Source organism: Bombina bombina, unplaced genomic scaffold (assembly GCF_027579735.1).
Source record: "Bombina bombina isolate aBomBom1 unplaced genomic scaffold, aBomBom1.pri scaffold_913, whole genome shotgun sequence".
Lineage (NCBI taxonomy): Eukaryota > Metazoa > Chordata > Amphibia > Anura > Bombinatoridae > Bombina > Bombina bombina.
The window spans coordinates 99771-124020 of NW_026512682.1; the positions used below are offsets into that span (position 1 = coordinate 99771).

The window sequence follows — 24250 nt, forward strand, 5'->3', positions numbered from 1 at the left end:
TCTGCTGATTTCTCAAGGCTATCTGCTATAAATCTGTCCCTGTTTGCTAATGAATGCACTCAATACTAACATTACAGCTGGAGCTAGTCCCTTGTTTACACTAAATGGTCACTAAAGTCAAAATGATCAAATATTTGTTAAGCGGCCTTGCACAGGAAGAAATTCCTATGTAGTCCATGATTTAAAAAAGATTGGAAACACCTGCTTTAAAAAGCTCCTTTGGTTTTGTGACAATCTTAACTTGTACTTAAACAGTATGTTGCGCTGGTGACATCTTCAGAGTGATTGTCTGACATTCTGTAGCATTTTTCTCACTTATGCCTATTTGCCATCCATACCCTTGCTTTAAGTTAAATTACATTTTATACTTTCTGCATTGACTTTTGTTGTTATAATGTTTCAAGATGCAGTAGTAAAGTTAAGAAATTAGTTGTTGTGCTGTTTGTAAAGCTAAATTTGTTGAAGACTGACATATTGACCTTTGTGTGGTGCATGTACTACTGCTGTGAATGAAAGATTCACAAAACCCACAATTTTTTTCTTTCATGATACAGACATAACATACAATTTTTAAACAACTTTCCAATTGATTCAGTTATCAATTTTGCTTCATTCTCTTGGTATCCTTTATTGAAGGAACAGCAATGCATTACTGTGAGCTAGCTTAACACACCGGTAAATCAATTACAACAGACATAAATGTGCATCAATAAGCAGCTAGCTCCTAAGCCTACCTAGGTATCCTTTTCAACACAGAGAACAAAGCAAATTAGATAATAGAAGTAAATAAGAAAGTTGTTTAAAATTGTTTGCTGTATCTGAATCCTAAAATCAATTATTTGAGTTGTATGTCCCTTTTAAGCACTATCCTCTCATAATGAGCCAGTGGTTTCTCATTATGTCCTGCAGTTTCTGCTTTTGTACTTTTCTCAGGGGAAAATTATCCTGCAACCTTTGTAGCTTTATTTTTGCAAATACTTTTGCCATATAGTGCTAGACACATTCATGTTATTGAGCCTGCCTCCATATACTAGACACCTAGCAACTCTTCTAGTTGTATATTTTACATTTTATCCTGGTCTGACCGCGTACATTTTCTGTATTAGGTTTAAGGTTTCAGGTAGCTAGCTCGGTATAATGGATATAGTTAAAAACATACTCTGCTGTTTGTATAAAGATAGAAATGTAGTCAGAAAAAAGGTGCATTGCTCATACGAATGTCTTACAGACTGGGAAAGGCTAAGGGGCAGGTTTGAAAAAATCTGAGAGCCAGTCAACAATCAATGGACTGCTCACTTCAAACAGCACTTTGCTCTGAATGCACTTACACAGTGCAGCCAGATTACAGCTCTGTTTGAAGAGAACAGTCTAATGTGGAGCAGTGCTGCAAAGTTAAAGTGCATACAGTTCCTGCATGTGCCCTGTTCTTTCTGCAGACATGATGCATTTTCTGCAATGACGTCTCAGATCACTTCATGTTCTGCCTTGGGGTAGCTCAGTATAATGGATATAGTTAAAAACATACTCTGCTGTTTGTATAAAGAGAGAATTATTTTATCCAAGGGACAAATATACTGTGTGCTTTTTTTAACAAAAATGTTTATTCTGTATGGTATATTGTTGTGGTGATGGGAAGCTCGCCTTATAAATGTTTTCAGTTGATTGGCTGTTTAAACAGAGTTAAATCTCAACAAATTAGCTTTAATTGATTCTATTTTTTGTGTCTCCCCAGTGGTGCATGTGTCCTTCATATGAGAAGTCACTAGTCCATCTAGGTGAAACTCGGGGTGAAACAGGGTTTGCGTTAATGCACCCCACCAACCCTCAGTAAAAATGCAATAGTGTTTAATGTTGCTGGCTATTTTTACATTAGCCTGCTGCATCTTAGAGGGGCGGTGGAGAAGTGCTTCTGAGTTTGGGCTATTCCATGTGTATCATATTTGAGAACAAAAAAATGTTATAACGACCTCACAACTGCTGTCCTTTGCGAACCTACCACTGGAAGACCAGAAAGCCTCAAAGTGCAGAGTAAGACATTAAAGGGACAGTAAAGTAAAAAAAAAAAACTTTCATGATTTAAATAGGGCATGTCATTTTAAACAACTTTCCAATTTACTTTTATTAACAATTTTGCTTTGTTCTCTTGGTATTCTTCGTTGAAAGCTAAATCTAGGAGGTTCATGTGCTAATTTCTTAGATCTTGAAGACTGCCTCTAATCGGAAAGCATTTTGATAGTTTTTCACCACTAGAGGTCATTAGTTCATGTGTTTCATATAGATAACATTGAGCTCCGGCACGTGAAGCTCCTAATCAGAGGTAAAAAGATTATTATTATAACTGTGTTGGTTATGCAAAATTGGGGAATGGGTAATAAAGGGATTATCTACCTTTTTAAACAACAAAAATTCTTGTGTTTACTGTCCCTTTAAGACATCTTTTACATAGTAGAATTGCAGCAGGCAATTGTGTTGCCTTCTGCAATAAGAGGCTTCGTTTATTAGTAAATGGACATTGGACAAACCTTTGCTTGGCAGTGGTAAAGCTGAGGATATTTCTATAATGCCCAAATGAAGTGAGCAGTAGGTATGTGCATTCTGATCCTTCGTGAGGATCCGAATGCGGACGTAAGGAGCTGCTTGTTCCCTTCTGACATTTTCGTAGCCGGATTTATTCCTATAAAAGATCCCCATTCTTAGATCTGTGCAAATCCAGAGCTTAGAGAGGGTATCTTCTAGAGGAATCAATCCTCCGAAAATATCCAAATGGAATGATGGGCTCCTTACTTCCGCATTCGGATCCTCATGAAGGATCCTAATGCACATACCTACCTAGTGACTAGTACTACATCTGTTGTAGATTATCTCCTCTTCCAGGCAACTTTAGTTTCCTACATTTTTAGAGATACTGACACTCGGCTTTTTATACATCTGTTTAGCTCCCTTTTGCTAAGAAAATGACATAATGGCTCAATAGCTCCCGGCATCATTTTCTGGAATAACTTTACTACTCATGAGATACTCCATGAATTATTTTTAGTTTTCTGCCCATGACCCGTGCTCCCTTTATTTTAGGAAAGCTGTGTCCTCATTACATTTTATCTGTGCAGCAATATAAAAAGTTCCAATGTGTGTGTCGTAAGTGACCAATTCAAATTTGTAAATATCCATAAAGAGTGGCAAGTTACTTAAAAAAAATCTCATTATTACTATTATTATTATCAGCATGTTTTCTGAAGAGCTTTTTAATTTGTGAGTATTTAACTGCCATTTTTCTACAGTGAAAATCGTCCTAGGAAGGGTGGCATCTGCGTAGCTAATCATACTTCTCCAATTGATGTTATAATACTGGCCAGTGATGGATACTATGCAATGGTGGGTTACATTTTTTTTTTGTGTATGTGTTTGTAGTAAGAATGTGTTTGAAACTTTGCTTAGTACTTCTATGTTTCTTTTTTGTCTACAGGTAGGGCAGATCCATGGGGGTCTTCTGGGAATAATTCAAAGAGCAATGGTAAAGGCATGTCCACACGTTTGGTTTGAGCGCTCTGAGGTCAAGGACCGCCATCTTGTGGCTGAAAGGTGATCATGCAGCAAAGTTAATATTGAAGTAGAAAATTATGTTGCACACATTTTAAAAGCACATTTTGGTAGAAACTGAAATTAAATCCATTTCATTTTGAATTTGAAGTATTGTTGCTTAAGGAAGTATATGGCAACCTGAAAAGAGCATGTGACATAAAGTAAAATCTGTATATCATGTGCACAGTAATAGTTGTTGCAAAATCACAAAACTATATAACTTTTACTAGATGCATTTTTGTTGAAGTATACGTTAAAAATGCTTCTAATCAATACTAAAATTTCAGTTCTGTCTACAATGCCCATTAAATAGTAGGATTTAGCATTATTTTTATTATTTTATTTTATTTTAACCACTTCAGGACAGAACCAACCATCCAAGTGCCGATCGTAAAGGGAAAAAAAAAAAAAAAAAAAAGGGAAATGAAGCACATGATCGTCCCTGCGACCATGTGCTTCAAAAACTACGCACATCCCCCAGTCTTATCAACCGCTGTTTGTTTTTAGAATGGAGTGGAACTCAACAAAATGCCACCCTAAAGGTGCTTAAAATGATGGTAAACCCAAGCATATAATAAACGCTAGAATTTACCATCACTAAAAATAAACAGTTTCTCTCAACGTTTCATAAAAAAACATGTACATGTTAAACTCACCCTATCTGTAAGGAAAGTAGATTGCTAACTCGGCACCTCCGGCCGCCCACGGTACAGCACTTTCTTCAATGAGGTGACGTTTCCACCTCTAGACCAATAGCTGTATGTGTCAACTGACATCCTAGCACGGCCATTGGTCTAGATGTGAAAACGTCGCCTCATTGGAGAAAGTGCTGTGCCGTGTGCGGCCAGAGGTGCTGTGTTAGTGATCTACTTGCCTTACAGATATGAGTTTAACACTGTTTTCTTTCCTAAGATATGGGGAGTCCATGGCGTCAATTACTGTTGAGAATATCACTCCTGGCCAGGAGGAGGAGGCAAAGAGCACCACAGCCAAGCTGTTAAAGGGACACTGAACCCAACATTTTTCTTTTGTGATTCAGAGCATGAATTTTTAAGCAACTTTCTAATTTACTCCTATTATCAAATTTTCTTTATTCTCTTGGTATCTTTATTTGAAATGCAAGAATCTAAGTTTAGATGCCGGCCCATTTTGGTGAACAACCTGGGTTGTCCTTGCTGATTGGTGGAAAAAATCCATCCACCAATCAAAAAGTGCTGTCCAGAGTTCTTAACCCAAAAAAGCTTAGATGGCTTTTATTTAAGATAGCAAGAGAACGAAGAAAAATTCATAATAGGAGTAAATTAGAAAGGTGCTTAAAATTGCATGCTCTATCTGAATCACAAAAGAAAAAAAGAAAAATTGGGTTCAGTGTCCCTTTAAGTATCACTCCCCTTCCCACAAAACCCAGTCATTCTCTTTACCTCTGTTCATGGAGGAGGTGAAGTTTTGGTGTCTGAAGAAAAATTGGGATTTCTTTCGCTACAAGCAAGATTTTGGGTATAGCTGTATTCCACGTCAATCTCTTCACTAGAGTAGTGGTGGTTTTAAAGCAGTTCTGTAAAAGCAGCAAGGCCCACCTTACAAGTTCCTAACATATTTAGTGCCCTAGTACAGAAAGCCAGAGTATGTTTACTCTGTTCTTTCTTTTTTCACAAGCCCCTGTAAGGAGCGGCGTCCTTTCACAATGTGTGAGCCGTCTGACTGCTGGAAGGCGAGATTGCAGGTAAGTGCTTTTATGTCTTCTAGGATGGAGACTAACACTTTAAGGATTACTTTCAAATTTATGGGGACAAACAGATCCTTGGTGTGGGAGTCTAGATTTGGAAATATGCAGGCACAATTTATGTATGGGATTTAGAGACTTATTGGTTAATCCTTCATTTGGTTATGAAGGAGTTAACATGTTTTAATATGGCTCTGTATTTTTCATTAAAGTGAAGGTAAAGTTTTACAATCTTAAAGACAACCTAGCATTCATCCTTATGAGCCTAATCTAGTCGCTAAGTTTTTTTTATTACTTCTATGTTTTTGCTACAAAAAATATTTAAAACTCCCTACCGCTTAGCTAATAACTCCTCCCAATTCCTACATCCATCTTCTTGTCACGTCACTTTGCCCCAAAATGTGCGTTCACCGGCAGTCTAAAATGCGCATTTGCCAATCGGCAATTTTGAGAACCACTGTGCATGCGCTAATCCCTTAACATTATTTCCCAATGCGCATTGGAGCGCACCATTGTAATCATGATGTAAATTAATTGAAAAGAGCATGCACAGTGAGTAAAGGGGCGGATGACGCGGAACTACGGCCGCCTAACGGACGAAATTTCAATTGGTCCCTCAAAGAACGTGATCAAGACCTTAAAAAAAAAAAAAAAAAAAAAAAAAAAGGAAAAACGGGTTGAATTAGAAGAAGTTACGAAAATGAATTCTAAGGGGTAAAACTTGATTTTTACTAAAAATGTAAAAAAAATTATGAATGAAACTTATTTATTTTGCCTCAACAATGTGGTGCTTGATTGAATTAGTTAACTTTACCATCACTTTAAGGACATAATAGTCTTTATTGTTTCAGGGATGTGCAATTCATATCGCCCGAGGTGCAGGGCATGTAGTTTTTTGTAACATTCAGCCCTGCGGCGGGCAAGCAGACCGTTAAAGCTTTTTTTTTTTTTTCTTAAGTAGACGTTATAGTTTCTTTCCCCCTTATTTTAGCAGACCGTTAGTTTTTTTATTTATTAATCTGACAGGTAATTTTTTTTTGCCATTTCTCAACGTGTCTCACGCTGCTCAGCTCCTTCCTTCTAGTCCGTGCAGTGTTTGAGACTTCAGTGGAGTGGTAGACTTGTGATTTCCTGGCTGCGCAGCATACCATAACACTGTATAATTCACCGGACACTGCAAGTTCCCTCTCTCACCTCTGCTGCAGCTCTGCCTCAAGTGAACGTTTTGAAAATACATAAATATTTGTATGCTTTTTCTAACTTCATTTTTTTTATTCAGCTGAACTTTGCTGCTGTTTCACTTTCACTTATTACCAATACAGAAAACGCTGGAAAACCTCAAAGTATAACAGCAGCAAAGTTCAGCTGAATAAAAATGTTTTAAGTAAAAATCATACAAATATTTATGTACAGGGAGTGCAGAATTATTAGGCAAATGAGTATTTTGACCACATCATCCTCTTTATGCATGTTGTCTTACTCCAAGCTGTATAGGCTCGAAAGCCTACTACCAATTAAGCATATTAGGTGATGTGCATCTCTGTAATGAGAAGGGGTGTGGTCTAATGACATCAACACCCTATATCAGGTGTGCATAATTATTAGGCGACTTCCTTTCCTTTGGCAAAATGGGTCAAAAGAAGGACTTGACAGGCTCAGAAAAGTCAAAAATAGTGAGATATCTTGCAGAGGGATGCAGCACTCTTAAAATTGCAAAGCTTCTGAAGCGTGATCATCGAACAATCAAGCGTTTCATTCAAAATAGTCAACAGGGTCGCAAGAAGCGTGTGGAAAAACCAAGGCGCAAAATAACTGCCCATGAACTGAGAAAAGTCAAGCGTGCAGCTGCCAAGATGCCACTTGCCACCAGTTTGGCCATATTTCAGAGCTGCAACATCACTGGAGTGCCCAAAAGCACAAGGTGTGCAATACTCAGAGACATGGCCAAGGTAAGAAAGGCTGAAAGACGACCACCACTGAACAAGACACACAAGCTGAAACGTTAAGACTGGGCCAAGAAATATCTCAAGACTGATTTTTCTAAGGTTTTATGGACTGATGAAATGAGAGTGAGTCTTGATGGGCCAGATGGATGGGCCCGTGGCTGGATTGGTAAAGGACAGAGAGCTCCAGTCCGACTCAGACGCCAGCAAGGTGGAGGTGGAGTACTGGTTTGGGCTGGTGTCATCAAAGATGAGCTTGTGGGGCCTTTTCGGGTTGAGGATGGAGTCAAGCTTAACTCCCAGTCCTACTGCCAGTTTCTGGAAGACACCTTCTTCAAGCAGTGGTACAGGAAGAAGTCTGCATCCTTCAAGAAAAACATGATTTTCATGCAGGACAATGCTCCATCACACGCGTCCAAGTACTCCACAGCGTGGCTGGCAAGAAAGGGTATAAAAGAAGAAAATCTAATGACATGGCCTCCTTGTTCACCTGATCTGAACCCCATTGAGAACCTGTGGTCCATCATCAAATGTGAGATTTACAAGGTGGGAAAACAGTACACCTCTCTGAACAGTGTCTGGGAGGCTGTGGTTGCTGCTGCACGCAATGTTGATGGTGAACAGATCAAAACACTGACAGAATCCATGGATGGTAGGCTTTTGAGTGTCCTTGCAAAGAAAGGTGACTATATTGGTCACTGATTTGTTTTTGTTTTGTTTTTGAATGTCAGAAATGTATATTTGTGAATGTTGAGATGTTATATTGGTTTCACTGGTAAAAATAAATAATTGAAATGGGTATATATTTGTTTTTTGTTAAGTTGCTTAATAATTATGCACAGTAATAGTCACCTGCACACACAGATATCCCCCTAAAATAACTATAACTAAAAACAAACTAAAAACTACTTCCAAAACTATTCAGCTTTTCAGCTTTGATATTAATGAGTTTTTTGGGTTCATTGAGAACATGGTTGTTGTTCAATAATAAAATTAATCCTCAAAAATACAACTTGCCTAACAATTCTGCACTCCCTGTATTTTCAAAACGTACCCCCTTTAGCTCACATAATATCTAACAGCAGCGCAGGAGCACAATCAATGCCGATGAGATGGTTAGAGCCAGCTGATCTCAATATTATGACACTTGCTTATAGAGACACATACAGCGAGTGTGTGAATGGCTCATACATATATTTACCCTTATGGTTCCCTATCTGGCCGTGACTTTATTGAAAATAGCAGCTCCTTGTGCAGGACTCAGAGCGGTATAAACGGTCTACTTTGTAAACAAACAATACTAGCAGTTGTCACCTCCTCTTCCTCTGAGTGCTGCACAAGGAGCTGCTTTTTTCAATAAAGTCACGGCCAGACAGGGAGCCCATGTTACAGCATGTAGGAGCGGTTCACACACTGACAGAAGAACTGTGATTATCTGGGCTGCAATCCGTTACAGAGCACTGCTAATATGATCTGCATTCCTCTGTGTGCCCCAGTGTGATGCCCTAACACTTAACCCCTTGTTGCTTGCTGTGTGAGCCTCAGTGAAGATTAGTAGTTATTTAGGAGTGTGCCAAATGTTTAAAAGTGACAAAAAAAAAATACCAATGTTTATGGGGTCACATCGAAAATGGCAGGTAAGCACCTCAGTTTAGCTGAGGTGTGGAGGTGACATTGTGAGGTTTAGCCCTAAAATATATCAGATATATTTGTCGCTCTGAGGGGGAAAAAATTTAAGTACCAAGCATTTTATTTAATATCGCTTGTCTTAAAGTGACAGTTCACATGTTTTCAATTTACATTTTTCAATTTACAGTTTATTTAAATTGTTTTGTGGGGCTATGTCTGACATGTCTGACTGTTCTTATGTATTTGTGCCTACTGTGTCTAGAGGCCCAAGTTTCCCCTCCTATGCAATTTTTTGTTCCTCATGTGTAGAGAGAACGTGAAAATGTAAAGATTTTTTTTTTTTTTTTGCTGAGCCTAATGTCTCTCAGGATGATGCTTTCCAGGCTCTTCCACAGCTTTCTCCTCAACCGTCCCTAGCCCCTATGGCATCACATACAGTGCCCTGCGGTTCCTCTCAATCTCCTGGAGGAGTTTATTTGCAAGCAAGGTATCCGCTGCGGCATTAGCTGCCATTCCCATGCTACAGGGAAAACGCAAGAGGAAGTGTAAAGATTCAGATAGTAAGGTTTCTGTTCCAGCGTCAGCTACCCTAGTTGCTCCTTCTCATAAGTCTGATGAGGATACGTTGGTAGCCTCTGAGGGTGAAATCTCAGATTCGAACAGTATAATTCCTTCATCTGATGCTGAAGTTGTATCATCTTTGTGTACGGTTAAAGGAGGTTTTGGCTACTTTAGACGACTCGGATACTCCTGTCGCTGTCAACCCTAGGAAATCTAGCAAACTTAATACATACTTTGATGTTCCTCTGTGGAGGTGTTTCCTGTGCCAGACTGTGCCACGGAGATTATAGCACAGGAATGGGAGAAGTCGGGGATTCCTTCTTCCCCGTCTCCTGTCTCTTTAAAAAGATGTTTCCTGTTGCTGACTAATAAGGAGTCATGGCAAACGGTGCCTAAAGTAGAAGGGGCCATTTCTACTCTGGCTAAGAAAACTACTATTCCTATTGAGGATAGCTGCTCCTTTAAGGATCCAATGGAAAAAAATGCTGGAGGCTTATTTGAAGAAAATGTATGTTCATCAAGGTCTTCAATGGCAACCTGCAGTGTGTATTGCCACTGTTACCAGTGCAGCAGCATATTGGTTTGACGCCTTGTCTGTGTCTCTTCAGGTGGAGACTTTCTTAGAGGAGATCCAAGACAGGGTTAAGGCTCTTAAGCTAGCCAATTCCTTTATTTCCAATTCTTCTATTCAGTTTATTAAATTGGGAGCCAAAATATCCAGTTTTGCTGTGTTAGCACACAGAGCATTGTGGCTGAAATCTTGGTCAGACGATGTTTCTTCAAGGCTTAGCTTTTGGCGATTCCTTACAAGGGTAAGACAAGAAGAATAGACCGAAAGGGCGTCAGAGTAATTTTTGTTCCTTTTGTAACTTCAGAGGGAAGTCTTCCCCTTCTTCTTCCAAGCAGGAACAGTCCAAGTATTCTAGGAAACCCAGTCATTCTTGGAACAAATAATAGCAATCAAGGAAACCCGCAGCTGAGTCTAAATCAGCATGAAGGGTTTTCCCCCGATCCGGGAACGGATCAGGTGGAGGGCAAACTTTCTCAATTTTATCAAGCTTGGATACAAGACGTCCTAGATCCCTAGGCTGTGGACATAGTATCTCAGGGTTACAAATTGGAATTCAAGACCTTCCCTCCCAGGAGCAGGTTCCATCTCTCAAGATTATCTGCAGACCAGATAAAAAGAGAGGCGTTTTTGAAATGTGTACAGGATCTTTCCTCCCTGGGATTGATAGTTCCAGTATCAGTGCAGGAACAGGGTCTAGGTTTCTATTCCAATCTGTTTATGGTTCCCGACCTATTCTAGACCTTAAGTGTCTAAACAAGTTTCTCAAAGTACCGTCCTTCAAGATGGAGACTATCGGTTCCATCCTTCCTTTAGTACAAGAGGGTCAGTTATGACGACCATAAACCTGAAGGATGCGTACCTTCATGTTCCCATTCACAGGGATCATCATTTCTGGACAAACACTTTAAGTTTGTGGCTCTTCTCGTTGGCCTTGCCACAGTTCCCAGATTTTTTTCAAAGGTTCTGGGGACTCTTGGCAGTGATTCGGTCTCTAGGAATTGCAGTGGCGCCCTATCTGGATGACATTCTGGTTCCGGCGCCATCTTTTCAACAAGCAAAATCTCACATGGAGATCTTGTTGTCTTTTCTGCGTTCCCACCTATGGAAAGTGAATCTGTAAAAAAAAGTTCCCATGTTCCAGCTACAAGGGTAGTTTTTTTTTTTTTTTTTTTTTTTTTTAGGGACCATAATAGATTCCCTATCGATGAAAATATTTGACGGAGGTCAGAAAAGCCAAAATTCTTGCTTTCTCTCCAGTCTCATGTTCGACCATCAGTAGCTCAATGTATGGAGGTAATTGGTCTGATGGTTGCTTCCATGGACATCATTCCCTTTGCTCAATTCCATTTAAGAGCTCTGCAGTTATGCATGCTCAGTCAATGGAATGGGGATCATGCGGATCTGTCTCAGAGGATAGAATTAAATCATTTGACAAGAGACTCTCTCCCGTGGTGGTTTTCTCAGGAACATCTGTCTCTGGGAACATGCTTTTGGAGACCTTCCTGGGTGATTATTATCTGTTATTTGTAGAGCGTCAACAGATTTTGCAGAGCTAATTGTGACCACGGACGCCAGCCTTCTGGACTGGGGAGCAGTCTGGGACTCGTTAAAGGCGCAGGGAGTTTGATCTCGAGAGGAGTCTGCTCTCTCCATAAACATATTGGAGTTGAGAGCGATTTTCAATGCTCTGATGGCTTAGCCTCAGCTGTCCTTAGCCTGGTTTATCAGGTTCCAGTCAGACAACATAACCACATTGGCTTACATCAATCACCAGGGAGGAACTCTGAGTTCCTTAGGTGGCTCGGATTGTTCAGTGGGCAGAAGCTCACAATTGCTGTCTATCTGCCATCCACATTCCTGGGAAGCAGATTTCCTGAGCAGACAGACTTTTCATCCCAGGGAGGGGGCACTCCATCCTGAGGTGTTCTCCAGCTTAACCCTCAAATGGGGGATGCCGGAGTTGGGTCTGATGGCGTCTCTGCAAAATGCCAAGCTTCCATTGTACGGTTCAAGGTCAAGGGATCCACAGGCCGCTCTGATAGATTCTCTGGCAGTTCCTTGGGATTTCAAGCTGGCATACCTGTTTCCTCAGTTTGCTCTCCTTCCACGAGTCATTGCTCGTATCAAACAAGAGAGAGCGTTGATAATTTTAATAGCCCCTGCGTGGCCTCTCAGGATCTGGTGTGGAGATGTTGTGTCTCCCTCCTTGGAGGCTGCCTCTGAGGAAGGACCTATTTGATTCAGGGTCCCTTCCTTCATCCGAATCTCGTTTCTCTGAAGCTGACTGCTTGGAGATTGAACGCTTAGTTCTCTCTAAGCGTGATTTTTCAGAGTCGGTCATTGAAACCATGATTCAGGCTCGCAAGCCTGTAACTAGAAAGATTTAAAATAAGATATTGCGTAAATATCTTTATTAGTGTCAATCCAAGGGCTGCCCTTGGAGTAGGGTCAGGATTCCTAGGATTTTGTCTTTTCTCCAGGATGTTCTGGAGAGGGGTTTGTCGGTCAGTACCCTGAAGGGTCAGATTTCTGCATTATCTATTTTGCTTCATAAGCGTCTGGCGGACGTGCCAGATGTGCAATCTTTTTGTCAGGCCTTGGTCAGAATCGGGCCTGTGTTTAAAGGGACAGTATACACTCATTTTCATATAACTGCATGTAATAGACACTACTATAAAGAATAATATGCACAGATACTGATATAAAAATCCAGTATAAAACTGTTTAAAAACTTACTTAGAAGCTGTCACTTTGGCTCTTTTGAAAAGGTAGCTGGAAAGCCCACTGCAAGTGGAAAATAAGACACTCCCCCCTCCCCCTTCTTTTGCATATGAAAAGACCCTTTACACAAACAGGAGCAAGCTGGAGTAGGTAGTCGAGCGTATTCACATAAAACTTTGGGGCTTGGTTAGGAGTCTGAAAATCAGAGCAATGTTATTTAAAAATAAGCAAAACTATACATTAATTAAAAAAAACAACTTTATGGGCTATATAAATAGATCATCTACAAAACATTTATGCAAAGAAAAAATGAGTGTATAATGTCCCTTTAAGTCTGTTGCTCCTCCTTGGAGCCTTAACCTTGTTAAAGTTTTGCAGCAGGCTCCGTTTGAGCCTTTGCATTCCATAGATATTAAGTTGTTATCTTGGAAGGTTTTGTTTCTTATTGCTATCTATTCTGCTCATAGAGTCTCAGAGCTCTCAGCTTTGCAGTGTGATTCTCCTTATCTTATCTTTCATGCCGACAAGGCGATTCTTCGTACTACGTTAGGATTCCTTCCTAAAGTTGTTTCGGATAGAAATATTAATCAGGAAATTGTTGTTGCTTCTCTATGTCCTAATCCTTCTTTTCATAAGAAACGTTTCTTGCACAACCTGGATGTTGTGCGTGCTCTTAAATTCTATCTACATGCGACTAAAGATTTTCTCCAGTCTTCTGCCTTGTTTGTTTGTTTCTCTGGAAAACGTAATGGTCAGAAAGCCACTGCTACTTCTCTTTCTCTATAGTTGAGAAGTATGATTCGTTTGTCTTATGAGACTGCTGGACAGCAACCTCCTGAGAGAATTACAGCTCATTCCACGAGGGTTGTCTCCTCTTCTTGGGCTTTCAAAAATGAAGCTTCTGTGGAACAGATTTGCAAGGCTGCAACTTGGTCCTCTTTACATATTTTTTCCAAATTTAATATATTTTTGATACTTTTGCCTTGGCTGAGGCTTCTTTTGGGAGAAAGGTTCTTCAAGCGGTGGTGCCTTCTGTTTAGGGAGGGACAAGACAGGTAGACCTAGCCATCTGTGTCCTCTAGCTTGGGTATTTATTTCCAACAGTAATTGATGATGCAGTGGACTCTCCATATCTTCTATCTACCTCAGACACCTCTACACCTTGTGTTACTCCTTTTTTTTTCTCCATTTTCCTTCGGGAGAATGACTGGGGTTTGTGGGAAGGGGAGGGATACTTAGCTTGGCTGTGGTGCTCTTTGCCGCCTCCCGCTGGCCAGGAGTGATATTCCCAAAAGTAATTGACGCTGTGTACTCACCATATACGGAAAGAAAGAAATTTATCAGGTAAGTATAAATTTTAGTTTTTTTATTTTAGGTAACGGTCAAGTAAACTAATGCTTATTTTTAGTGATGGTAAATCCTAGCATTTATTATACGCTTAGATTTCCCATCACTTTAAGCCCAGTGCTTTTAGGATGGCATAAAACATCCTAACTGTCTCTTTTAATGTTACAGTGCATGGAATATGAATAATTAGCAAACATAATTTTGATATTACAGCAATTAGTGAAACAGAAAGGAAGGCCCTGCTTTACTGAGAGATACAATTTAGATCCGCTGCTGGTGGGTTTTATTAATTATTTATGGTAAAAACAAAACAAATGTGTGGTTTACAACTTGCTGTATCTTTTAATAATGGAAATATGAGGAACATTCTATATAGGATAGTAGCCATGTCATCATTTTGCAGAACTAATAGCAGTTGTTATATATATCTCCAATAAAATGTACTTTGTTCTTATTTATTGTATCTCCCCTCTCCCTCTGTTCATGTCTCCTACCTGTTTTACCCATTATTTTTTCTATATATTTTTATTTCTATTTCCCCTGTTTACCCATCTTTTCTTTATTCATTCTTCTCAGACTGACAGAACACGTGCAGGACAAAAGCAAACTGCCTATTCTCATATTTCCTGAAGGTAAGCTAAGATGTGTACAAGTGCATCACTTGTAGGACTGTCCTGTTAACCATTTAAATATGCCTGTAACATTGCCTGCATAGTAAATCTATTAACTTATCAGCCATATAACTGTTATTTACCCACTTTGCTTCATTATTATGTGGTTAATTTAAATTGTTAACCATATTGCATAAAGTCTGTTTTATAATTAAAGAGGACATATTATGAATTGACAGGAGGGGACAGTTATATCTTTCATTTAGGTCATTTGTTTCTTCTCAGGTACCTGCATCAATAACACATCAGTCATGATGTTTAAAAAGGGGAGCTTTGAAATAGGCGCTACCGTGTACCCTGTGGCAATCAAGGTAAAGTTAGGGTTCATTAAAGAGGAAGTCCTGAATGGGCTGGGAAATGTTGTTGTTAAAGGGACATAAAATACCTTTGTAATGATAAGATTTTTGTGCAATCTATTAATAGAGTAACATACCAAACAAATGTGAAAACATTCTGAATAAATCATCTTGTTTTCTGCATTGGGTTTCATGGGCCAAAGTCCCCCACCACTAGCTAATTTTGACTTCTTACGGTAGTAGTTAAGGCTTGCTGCTGCCATTTGGTCTGCAAAAGTTGCATTATTATGCAGTTTTTTATCACTTCTGCTAAGGCCTTCATAAATGAGTTTCTTCAGTAATCAAACAATCATTGTGTAGTATGTATCGGGGTGAGAATTGGTGTAGGCACTTCTCATTTCATTTGGAAAACCAAATTGAAGGAAAAGGAGACAAAATAAATAATGAACGTATGTTACAAGGAGTTTTACTATGCACTTTTAAACATTTTATTGTACAAACTGAAAGTGTTGCTTTTACTTGTTTATTTTGCAGTATGACCCTCGTTTTGGGGATGCCTTCTGGAATAGCAGTAAATATGGGATGGTCACCTATCTGCTCCGTATGATGACCAGCTGGGCAATTGTGTGTAGTGTTTGGTACCTGCCACCAATGACACGAAAGGTCAGTGTGTAATGAGTCTCTTTGCTTCACATTTATAAATAGATCTCATCTCTTAATGGATGTGTACCCTAACATATCCACTGTCGCTTAATTTATAAACCTGAATTTTGTCTCAAAGTTTCAAGTAGGCTGAGCTTGCTCCTACTGCCTGACATTATTTCCCTGTAAGTGATCTTATTTAGTGGGTAGCTATGCCTATGCAGTGCTCTGTGCTTATAGTATTTATTGTATCAGTGTGGTTTATTGTCTCTGACCTAACAAGCCCATCTTGTGTTGGTATTGCTGGACAGCTGCCATTATTACTAGTCATATCTAACAGACATGTGAGCTTGAGTCTTATTCTGATTTTAGTATATCAGAACATTACTCCGCCTGGTTCCTACAACCCAATTGTAGATGTTAACTGATGATCTAATTGTACGTGAAGGTGTGTCAGTGATAATTGTTCCTGATTTTCAGCTTGTTTAATGGAGTCTGCTGTATAATGTCTATGTAGGCGCATTGTTAAAGGGACAGTCTACACCAGAATTTTTATTGTTTAAAAAGATAGATAATGCCTTTATTACCCATTCCCTAGTTTTGCATAACCAACACCATTATATAAATACACTCTCTACCTCTCATTACCCTGTATCTTAGCCTCTGCAAACTGCCCCCTTATTCCAGTTTTTTTGACAGACATCCATTTTAGACAATCAGAGCTGGCTTGAGCACAGCGTTATCTATATGACGCACATGAACTAACACTTCAAGGGCTTAGAAATTTGAATATGAACCTCCTAGGTTTAGCTTTCAACTAAGAATACCAAGAGAACAAAGCAAAATTGGTGAAAAAAGTAAATTGAAAAATTGTTTCAAATTACATTCTCTATCTGAATCATGAAAGTTTATTTTGGAGTAGACTGTGCCTTTAAGCAGCAGTAAATACATTCACAATGTTATGTAAACAATATATTTTAACTTGTATTTGTTCAGTGCTTACTGGTTCAGTTGTTAGAACGTGTGTGTCCCTTTTGATGAGTTCCAGATTCTTTGCCATTTTGCTGTTATTAACTGTAACCATACAGTCTGTACTGTTGCTAAGTGCTGCCTGCGTACACGCAAAAAGAATGTTTGGAGCAGCTCTCTGAATACCTATGATAGCTTAGGTATCTCATGACTGCTCCCATGAACTGGAAAACATCGAACAGACAGAAGTGAGCCCTCTTAAATGGTCACATCCAAATGTAATTTTAAGACTAGCGACACTGTATTTATTCTCTGCAATACACTCATAGTAGAAGTTCACCTTGTGACTTGCAGTGTTGCTAGTCTTAAAGGGACAGTCAATTAAAAAATGTTTTTGTTTTAAAAGATATATAATCCCTTTATTACCCATTCCCCAGTTTTGCACAGAAAACATGGTTATATTAACTTTTTACCTGTTATTACCTTGTTTCTAAACATCTTCTGACTGACCCCTAGTCACATGACTTTATCTATTGACTTGCATTTAAAGGACCATGATACCCAAATGTTGAAACACTTGAAAGTGATGCAGCATAGCTGTAAAAAGCTGACTATAAAATATCACCTGAACATCTCTATGTAAAAAAGAAATATATTTTACCTAAAAATGTCCTAAGTATTCAAACCCCATTGCAAAGAACTTTAAGCAGCAAATCAGTATGTCTGTCCCGGAACAGGCAAGGGAGTGAGCATCGTGCACACTCCTGTAATTTCCCTATTCAGTTTAAGGAAGTTTACTTTGAAATTTCACGAGAGTTAAGTGAAATCTCATGAGATCACAGTAAAATAGTTCATGACCTTAGCAGTGTTGATGCTGATTGGCTGCAGTTCATTTCTTCAGATTTTTTAAAAAAAATTTTTTTACCTGCAGCTGGGAGCAGCTGAGTATAACTTTTTACACAGAACTTACTCTGGTGAGCTGAGGAAATTGTGAGGTAAAATATCTTCCTTTTTTACATAGAGATGCTCAGGTGATATTTTCCTGTCAGCTTTTTACAGTTATACTGCATCAGTTTCAATTGATTTAGCATATGAGTATTATGTTCCGTTAAGCCAATTAGTGCTGTGTTAGAATCCACGGGCATCAGCACAGTGTTATCTATATGGCTCACATGAACTATTTTCCCCTGATGTGAAAAGCAAATACAAAAGCATGTGATCATGGGGCTTTCTTTAAGGACTTGGAAACAGACAGAAATTTAGAGGTTTAAGTGTTATAAAGTATGTTAATATAACCATGTTTGGGCAAAGCTGGGGAATGGGTAATAAAGGCTTTATCTTTTTAAACTATAACAATTTTTGTGTTGACTGTCCCTTTAAAGTTCCAGCTCTAGCATGTAACATTTTGTTGTTTTTTTTCTGTAGTTTTGATTGGTGTATAACTGTTGTTAACCGATATTTAGGGATAGCTTTATCAAGAGGTGAATGCCTTTATTGGTTGCAGCCTGCAGCGGATTTTTAAACCGTCTGACAACTTCGATTCGGTATTGACAAGCCGGATGCTCGTGCACTGCTAAATATGGGGAACGCATGTGCTCACAATTTGTGTTTTTGGGTGGATAGGTTTACTACATGTGAACTTTTTCCATCCAATCAATGATAAATCTACCACTTAATGTTTTATGAAACTTAAGTGCAAAATAATTTTCTGAACTGGATGAATATAAGCATAGCCAGACAGGATATACAAATGTTATTTCTTTCATGTAATTAGAAAGAGTCCATGAGCTAGTGACGTATGGGATATACATTCCTACCAGGAGGGGCAAAGTTTCCCAAACCTTAAAATGCCTATAAATACACCCCTCACCACACCCACAATTCAGTTTTTACAAACTTTGCCTCCGATGGAGGTGGTGAAGTAAGTTTGTGCTAGATTCTACGTTGATATGCGCTCCGCAGCAAGTTGGAGCCCGGTTTTCCTCTCAGCGTGCAGTGAATGTCAGAGGGATGTGAGGAGAGTATTGCCTATTTGAATGCAGTGATCTCCTTCTACGGGGTCTATTTCATAGGTTCTCTGTTATCGGTCGTAGAGATTCATCTCTTACCTCCCTTTTCAGATCGACGATATACTCTTATATATATACCATTACCTCTGCTGATTCTCGTTTCAGTACTGGTTTGGCTTTCTACAAACATGTAGATGAGTGTCCTGGGGTAAGTAAATCTTATTTTCTGTGACACTCTAAGCTATGGTTGGGCACTTTGTTTATAAAGTTCTAAATATATGTATTCAAACATTTATTTGCCTTGACTCAGAATGTTCAACTTTCCTTATTTTTCAGACAGTCAGTTTCATATTTGGGATAATGCATTTGAATTAATCATTTTTTCTTACCTTCAAAAATTTGACTCTTTTTTTCCTGTGGGCTGTTAGGCTCGCGGGGGCTGAAAATGCTTAATTTTATTGCGTCATTCTTGGCGCTGACTTTTTTGGCGCAAAAATTCTTTTCCGTTTCCGGCGTCATACGTGTCGCCGGAAGTTGCGTCATTTTTTGACGTTATTTTGCGCCAAAAATGTCGGCGTTCCGGATGTGGCGTCATTTTTGGAGCCAAAAGCATTTAGGCGCCTAATAATGTGGGCGTCTTATTTGGCGCTAAAAAATAAGGGCGTCTCTTTTGTCTCCACATTATTTAAGTCTTATTTTTTCATTGCTTCTGGTTGCTAGAAGCTTATTCACTGGCATTTTTTCCCATTCCTGAAACTGTCATTTAAGGAATTTGATCAATTTTGCTTTATATGTTGTTTTTCTCCTGTTAAGTGTAGTCAGTCCACGGGTCATCCATTACTTATGGAATATTTCTCTTCCTAACAGGAAACTGCAAGAGAATTACCCAGCAGAGCTTGCTATATAGCTCCTCCCCTCACCTATCATAGTCAGTCATTCTCTTGCAGCCTAACTAGTAGGAAGCTGTGAGAGATCTGTGGTGTTTTTTTTAACTTAGTTTATTTCTTCAATCAAAAGTTTGTTATTTTTAAATGGCACCGGAGTGTGCTGTTTATTCTCAGGCAGCATTAGAAGAAGAATCTGCCTGGGTTTCTTTCTATGGTCTTAGCAGACGTAACTAAGATCCACTGGCTGTTTCTCATCTGAGGCGTGAGGTACTTTCAGAGAAGGGGAATAGCATGCAGGGCTCCCCTGCAACAAATGAGGTATGCGCAGTAATTTATTTTCTGGGGAATGGAATTGACTGAGAAAATACTGCTGATACCATTGTAAAGTAAGTTCAGCCTTAAATGCAGTGATAGCGACTGGTATTAGGCTGATGAGTGTGTGTGCACTGAATGTATTTTCTAAGGAATGGAATTGACTCTGAAAATACTGTAAATACTGAAATAATGTATGAGCCTGAACTGCAGTAAAAGCGACTGGTAGCAGGCTTGTAAATAATAATACATAACTTTTAAATGTATGTTTAAAACGTTTTACTGGCTTGTTAATCGTTTTTGTGAGGTACTTGGTGATAAAACTTATTGGGGCATGATTTTTACCACATGGCCATTTTTGTTTTCTGCATAGAAACAGTTTCTGAGCTTCCCCACTGTTGTAATATGAGTGGGAGGGGTCTATTTTAGCGCTTTTTTACACAGTAAATATTCAGTCACAATCTGTCTACTTCATCCTCCATGATCCAGATCGTCTCTAGAGAGCTCAGGGGTCTTCAAAATCCATTTTGAGGGAGGTAATCAGTCACAGTAGTCCTGTGACAGTGTATTTGACTGTGAGAAAAACGTTAATTACATAATTGTTATCCGTTTTTGGGTACTAAGGGGTTAATCATCCATTTGCTGGTGGGTGCAATCCTTTGCTAACTTAATACATTTACTGTGAAAATTTGGTTGCTATAACTATTTTTGATCATTGTTATTTCAACTGTGTTAGTTTTTCTGTGCTTCTTAAAGGCACAGTAACGTTTTTTATATTGCTTGTAAATTAATTTTGAAAAATATTTCCAAGTTTGCTAGTCTCATTGCTAGTTTTGTTTAAACATGTCTGACTCAGATGAATCTCTTTGTTCACTATGTTTAAAGGCCAATGTGGAGCCCAATAGAAATTTGTGCACTCAATGTATAGATGTCACTTTAAATAAAAGTCAAACTTTATATGTTAAGAAATTATCACCAGACAACGAGGGGGAAGTTATGCCGACTAACTCTCCTCACGTGTCAGTACCTTCGCCTCCCGCTCAGGAGGTGCGTGATATTGTGGCGCCAAGTACATCAGGGCGGCCCATACAAATCACTTTGCAAGACATGGCTACTGTTATGACAGAAGTACTGTCTAAATTGCCAGAATTAAGAGGTAAGCGTGATCACTCTGGAGTTAGAACAGAGCGCGCTGATAATGGTAGAGCCATGTCTGATACTGCGTCACAATTTGCAGAACATGAGGACGGAGAGCTTCATTCTGTGGGTGACGGGTCTGATCCGGGTAAACTGGATTCAGAAATTTTAAATTTAAGCTTGAGAACCTCCGCGTATTGCTAGGGGAGGTATTAGCGGCTCTGAATGATTGTAACACAGTTGCAATTCCAGAGAAAGTATGTAGGCTGGATAAATATTTTGCGGTACCGGTGTGTACTGACGCTTTTCCTATACCTAAAAGGCTTACAGAAATTGTTAACAAGGAGTGGGATAGACCCGGTGTGCCCTTTTCACCACCTCCTATATTTAGAAAAATGTTTCCTATAGACGCCACCACACGGGACTTATGGCAGACGTTCCCTAAGGTGGAGGGAGCAGTTTCTACTTTGGCTAAGCGCACCACTATCCCGGTGGAGGATAGCTGTGCTTTTTCAGATCCAATGGATAAAAAGTTAGAGGGTTACCTTAAGAAAATGTTTGTTCAACAAGGTTTTATATTACAACCCCTTGCATGCATTGCGCCTGTTACTGCTGCGGCGGCATTCTGGTTTGAGTCTCTGGAAGAGACCATTCGCACAGCTCCATTGGATGAAATTATGAACAAGCTTAAAACCCTTAAGCTAGCTAACTCATTTGTTTCTGATGCCGTCGTACACTTAACCAAACTTACGGCTAAGAACTCCGGATTCGCCATTCAAGCACGCAGAGCGCTGTGGCTTAAATCCTGGTCAGCTGACGTGACTTCTAAATCCAAATTGCTTAATATTCCTTTCAAAGGGCAGACCTTATTCGGGCCCGGCTTGAAAGAAATTATTGCTGACATTACGGGAGGTAAGGGCCATGCTCTACCTCAGGACAGGGCCAAATCAAAGGCCAAACAGTCTAATTTTCGTGTCTTTCGTAACTTCAAGGCAGGAGCAGCATCAACTTCCTCCGCTCCAAAACAGGAAGGAGCTGTTGCTCGTTACAGGCAGGGCTGGAAAGTTAACCAGTCCTGGAACAGGGGCAAGCAGGCCAAGAAACCTGCTGCTGCCCCCAAGACAGCATGAAGAGAGGGCCCCCTATCCGGAAACGGATCTAGTGGGGGGCAGACTTTCTCTCTTCGCCCAGGCTTGGGCAAGAGATGTCCAGGATCCCTGGGCGTTGGTGATCATATCTCAGGGATATCTCCTGGACTTCAAAACTTCTCCTCCACGGGGGAGATTTCATCTTTCAAGGTTATTAGCAAACCAAACAAAGAAAGAGGCGTTTCTACGCTGTGTACAAGACCTCTTACTAATGGGGGTAATCCACCCAGTTCCGCGGACGGAACACGGGCAGGGATTCTATTCAAATCTATTTGTGGTTCCCCAAAAAAGAGGGAACCTTCAGACCAATCTTGGACTTAAAAATCCTAAACAAATTTCTAAGGGTTCCATCATTCAAAATGGAAACGATTCGAACCATCCTTCCCATGATCCAAGAGGGTCATTACATGACCACGGTGGACTTAAAGGATGCTTACCTTCACATACCGATTCACAAGGACCATTACCGGTATCTGAGATTTGCCTTCCTAGACAGGCATTACCAGTTTGTAGCTCTTCCCTTCGGATTAGCTACGGCCCCAAGAATCTTTACAAAAATTCTAGGATCACTTCTGGCGGTACTAAGACCGCGAGGCATAGCGGAGACTCCGTACCTAGACGACATTCTGATACAAGCGTCAAGTTTTCAAACTGCTACGTCTCATACAGAGATAGTTCTGGCATTTCTGAGGTCGCATGGGTGGAAGGTGAACGTGGAAAAGAGTTCTCTATTACCACTTACAAGAGTTCCCTTTCTAGGGACTCTTATAGATTCTGTAGAGATGAAAATTTACCTGACAGAGGCCAGGTTATTAAAACTTCTAAATGCTTGCCGTGTCCTTCACTCCATTCCACACCCGTCAGTAGCTCAGTGCATGGAAGTAATCGCCTTAATGGTAGCGGCAATGGACATAGTACCATTTGCGCGCCTGCATCTCAGACCGCTGCAATTGTGCATGCTAAGTCAGTGGAACGGGGATTACTCAGATTTGTCCCCCCTACTAAATCTGGATCAAAGGACCAGAGATTCTCTTCTATGGTGGCTCTCTCGGCCACATCTGTCCAAGGGGATGACCTTTCGCAGGCCAGATTGGACGATTGTAACAACAGACGCCAGCCTTCTAGGCTGGGGAGCAGTCTGGAATTCCCTGAAAGCTCAGGGATTATGGACTCAGGAGGAGAAACTCCTCCCAATAAATATTCTGGAGTTAAGAGCAATATTCAATGCTCTCCTAGTTTGGCCTCAGTTAGCAACTCTGAGGTTCATCAGATTTCAGTCGGACAACATCAAGCGCCTGCGTGGCCACGCAGGACCTGGTATGCAGACCTAGTGGACATGTCGTCCTGTCCACCGTGGTCTCTGCCTCTGAGACAGGACCTTCTAATTCAGGGTCCTTTCAAACATCCAAATCTAATTTCTCTGAGGCTGACTGCATGGAGATTGAACGCTTGACTCTATCAAAGCGTGGTTTCTCGGAGGCGGTTATTGATACCTTAATACAGGCTAGGAAAAAATTTACCATAAAATATGGCGTACATATTTACGTTGGTGCGAATCCAAGAGTTACTCATGGAGTAAGGTTAGGATTCCTAGGATATTGTCCTTTCTACAAGAGGGTTTAGAAAAGGGCTTATCTACTAGTTCGTTAAAGGGACAGATTTCTGCTCTGTCTATTCTTCTACACAAACGTCTGGCTGAAGTTCCAGACGTTCAGGCTTTCTGTCAGGCTTTAACTAGGATTAAGCCTGTGTTTAAGTCTGTTGCTCCGCCGTGGAGCTTAAACTTAGTTCTTAATGTTCTTCAAGGCGTTCCATTTGAACCCCTTCATTCCATTGATATCAAGTTGTTATCTTGGAAAGTTCTGTTTTTGATGGCTATTTCCTCGGCTCGAAGAGTCTCTGAGTTATCTGCCTTACATTGTGATTCTCCTTATCTGATTTTTCATTCAGACAAGGTAGTCCTGCGTACTAAACCTGGGTTCTTACCTAAGGTAGTTACTAACAGGAATATCAATCAAGAGATTGTTGTTCCATCTCTGTGTCCTAACCCTTCTTCAAAGAAGGAACGACTTTTGCATAATCTGGACGTAGTCCGTGCCCTGAAA

At 40.0% G+C, this 24250-nt stretch overlaps 1 protein-coding gene across 2 annotated transcripts in view; it reads left to right on the plus strand.

The window, feature by feature from the left end:
- Nucleotides 1–24250, plus strand: part of LOC128644495 (glycerol-3-phosphate acyltransferase 4) — a 49462-nt gene that overhangs the window by 18173 nt on the left and 7039 nt on the right. For both annotated transcript variants that reach the window (XM_053697076.1, XM_053697077.1), the window contains exons 7-11: nucleotides 3279–3372; nucleotides 3464–3579; nucleotides 14651–14706; nucleotides 14971–15056; nucleotides 15576–15704. In XM_053697076.1, coding sequence (XP_053553051.1) covers nucleotides 3279–3372; nucleotides 3464–3579; nucleotides 14651–14706; nucleotides 14971–15056; nucleotides 15576–15704 — 481 coding nt within the window. The remainder of the gene's footprint in view (nucleotides 1–3278; nucleotides 3373–3463; nucleotides 3580–14650; nucleotides 14707–14970; nucleotides 15057–15575; nucleotides 15705–24250) is intronic.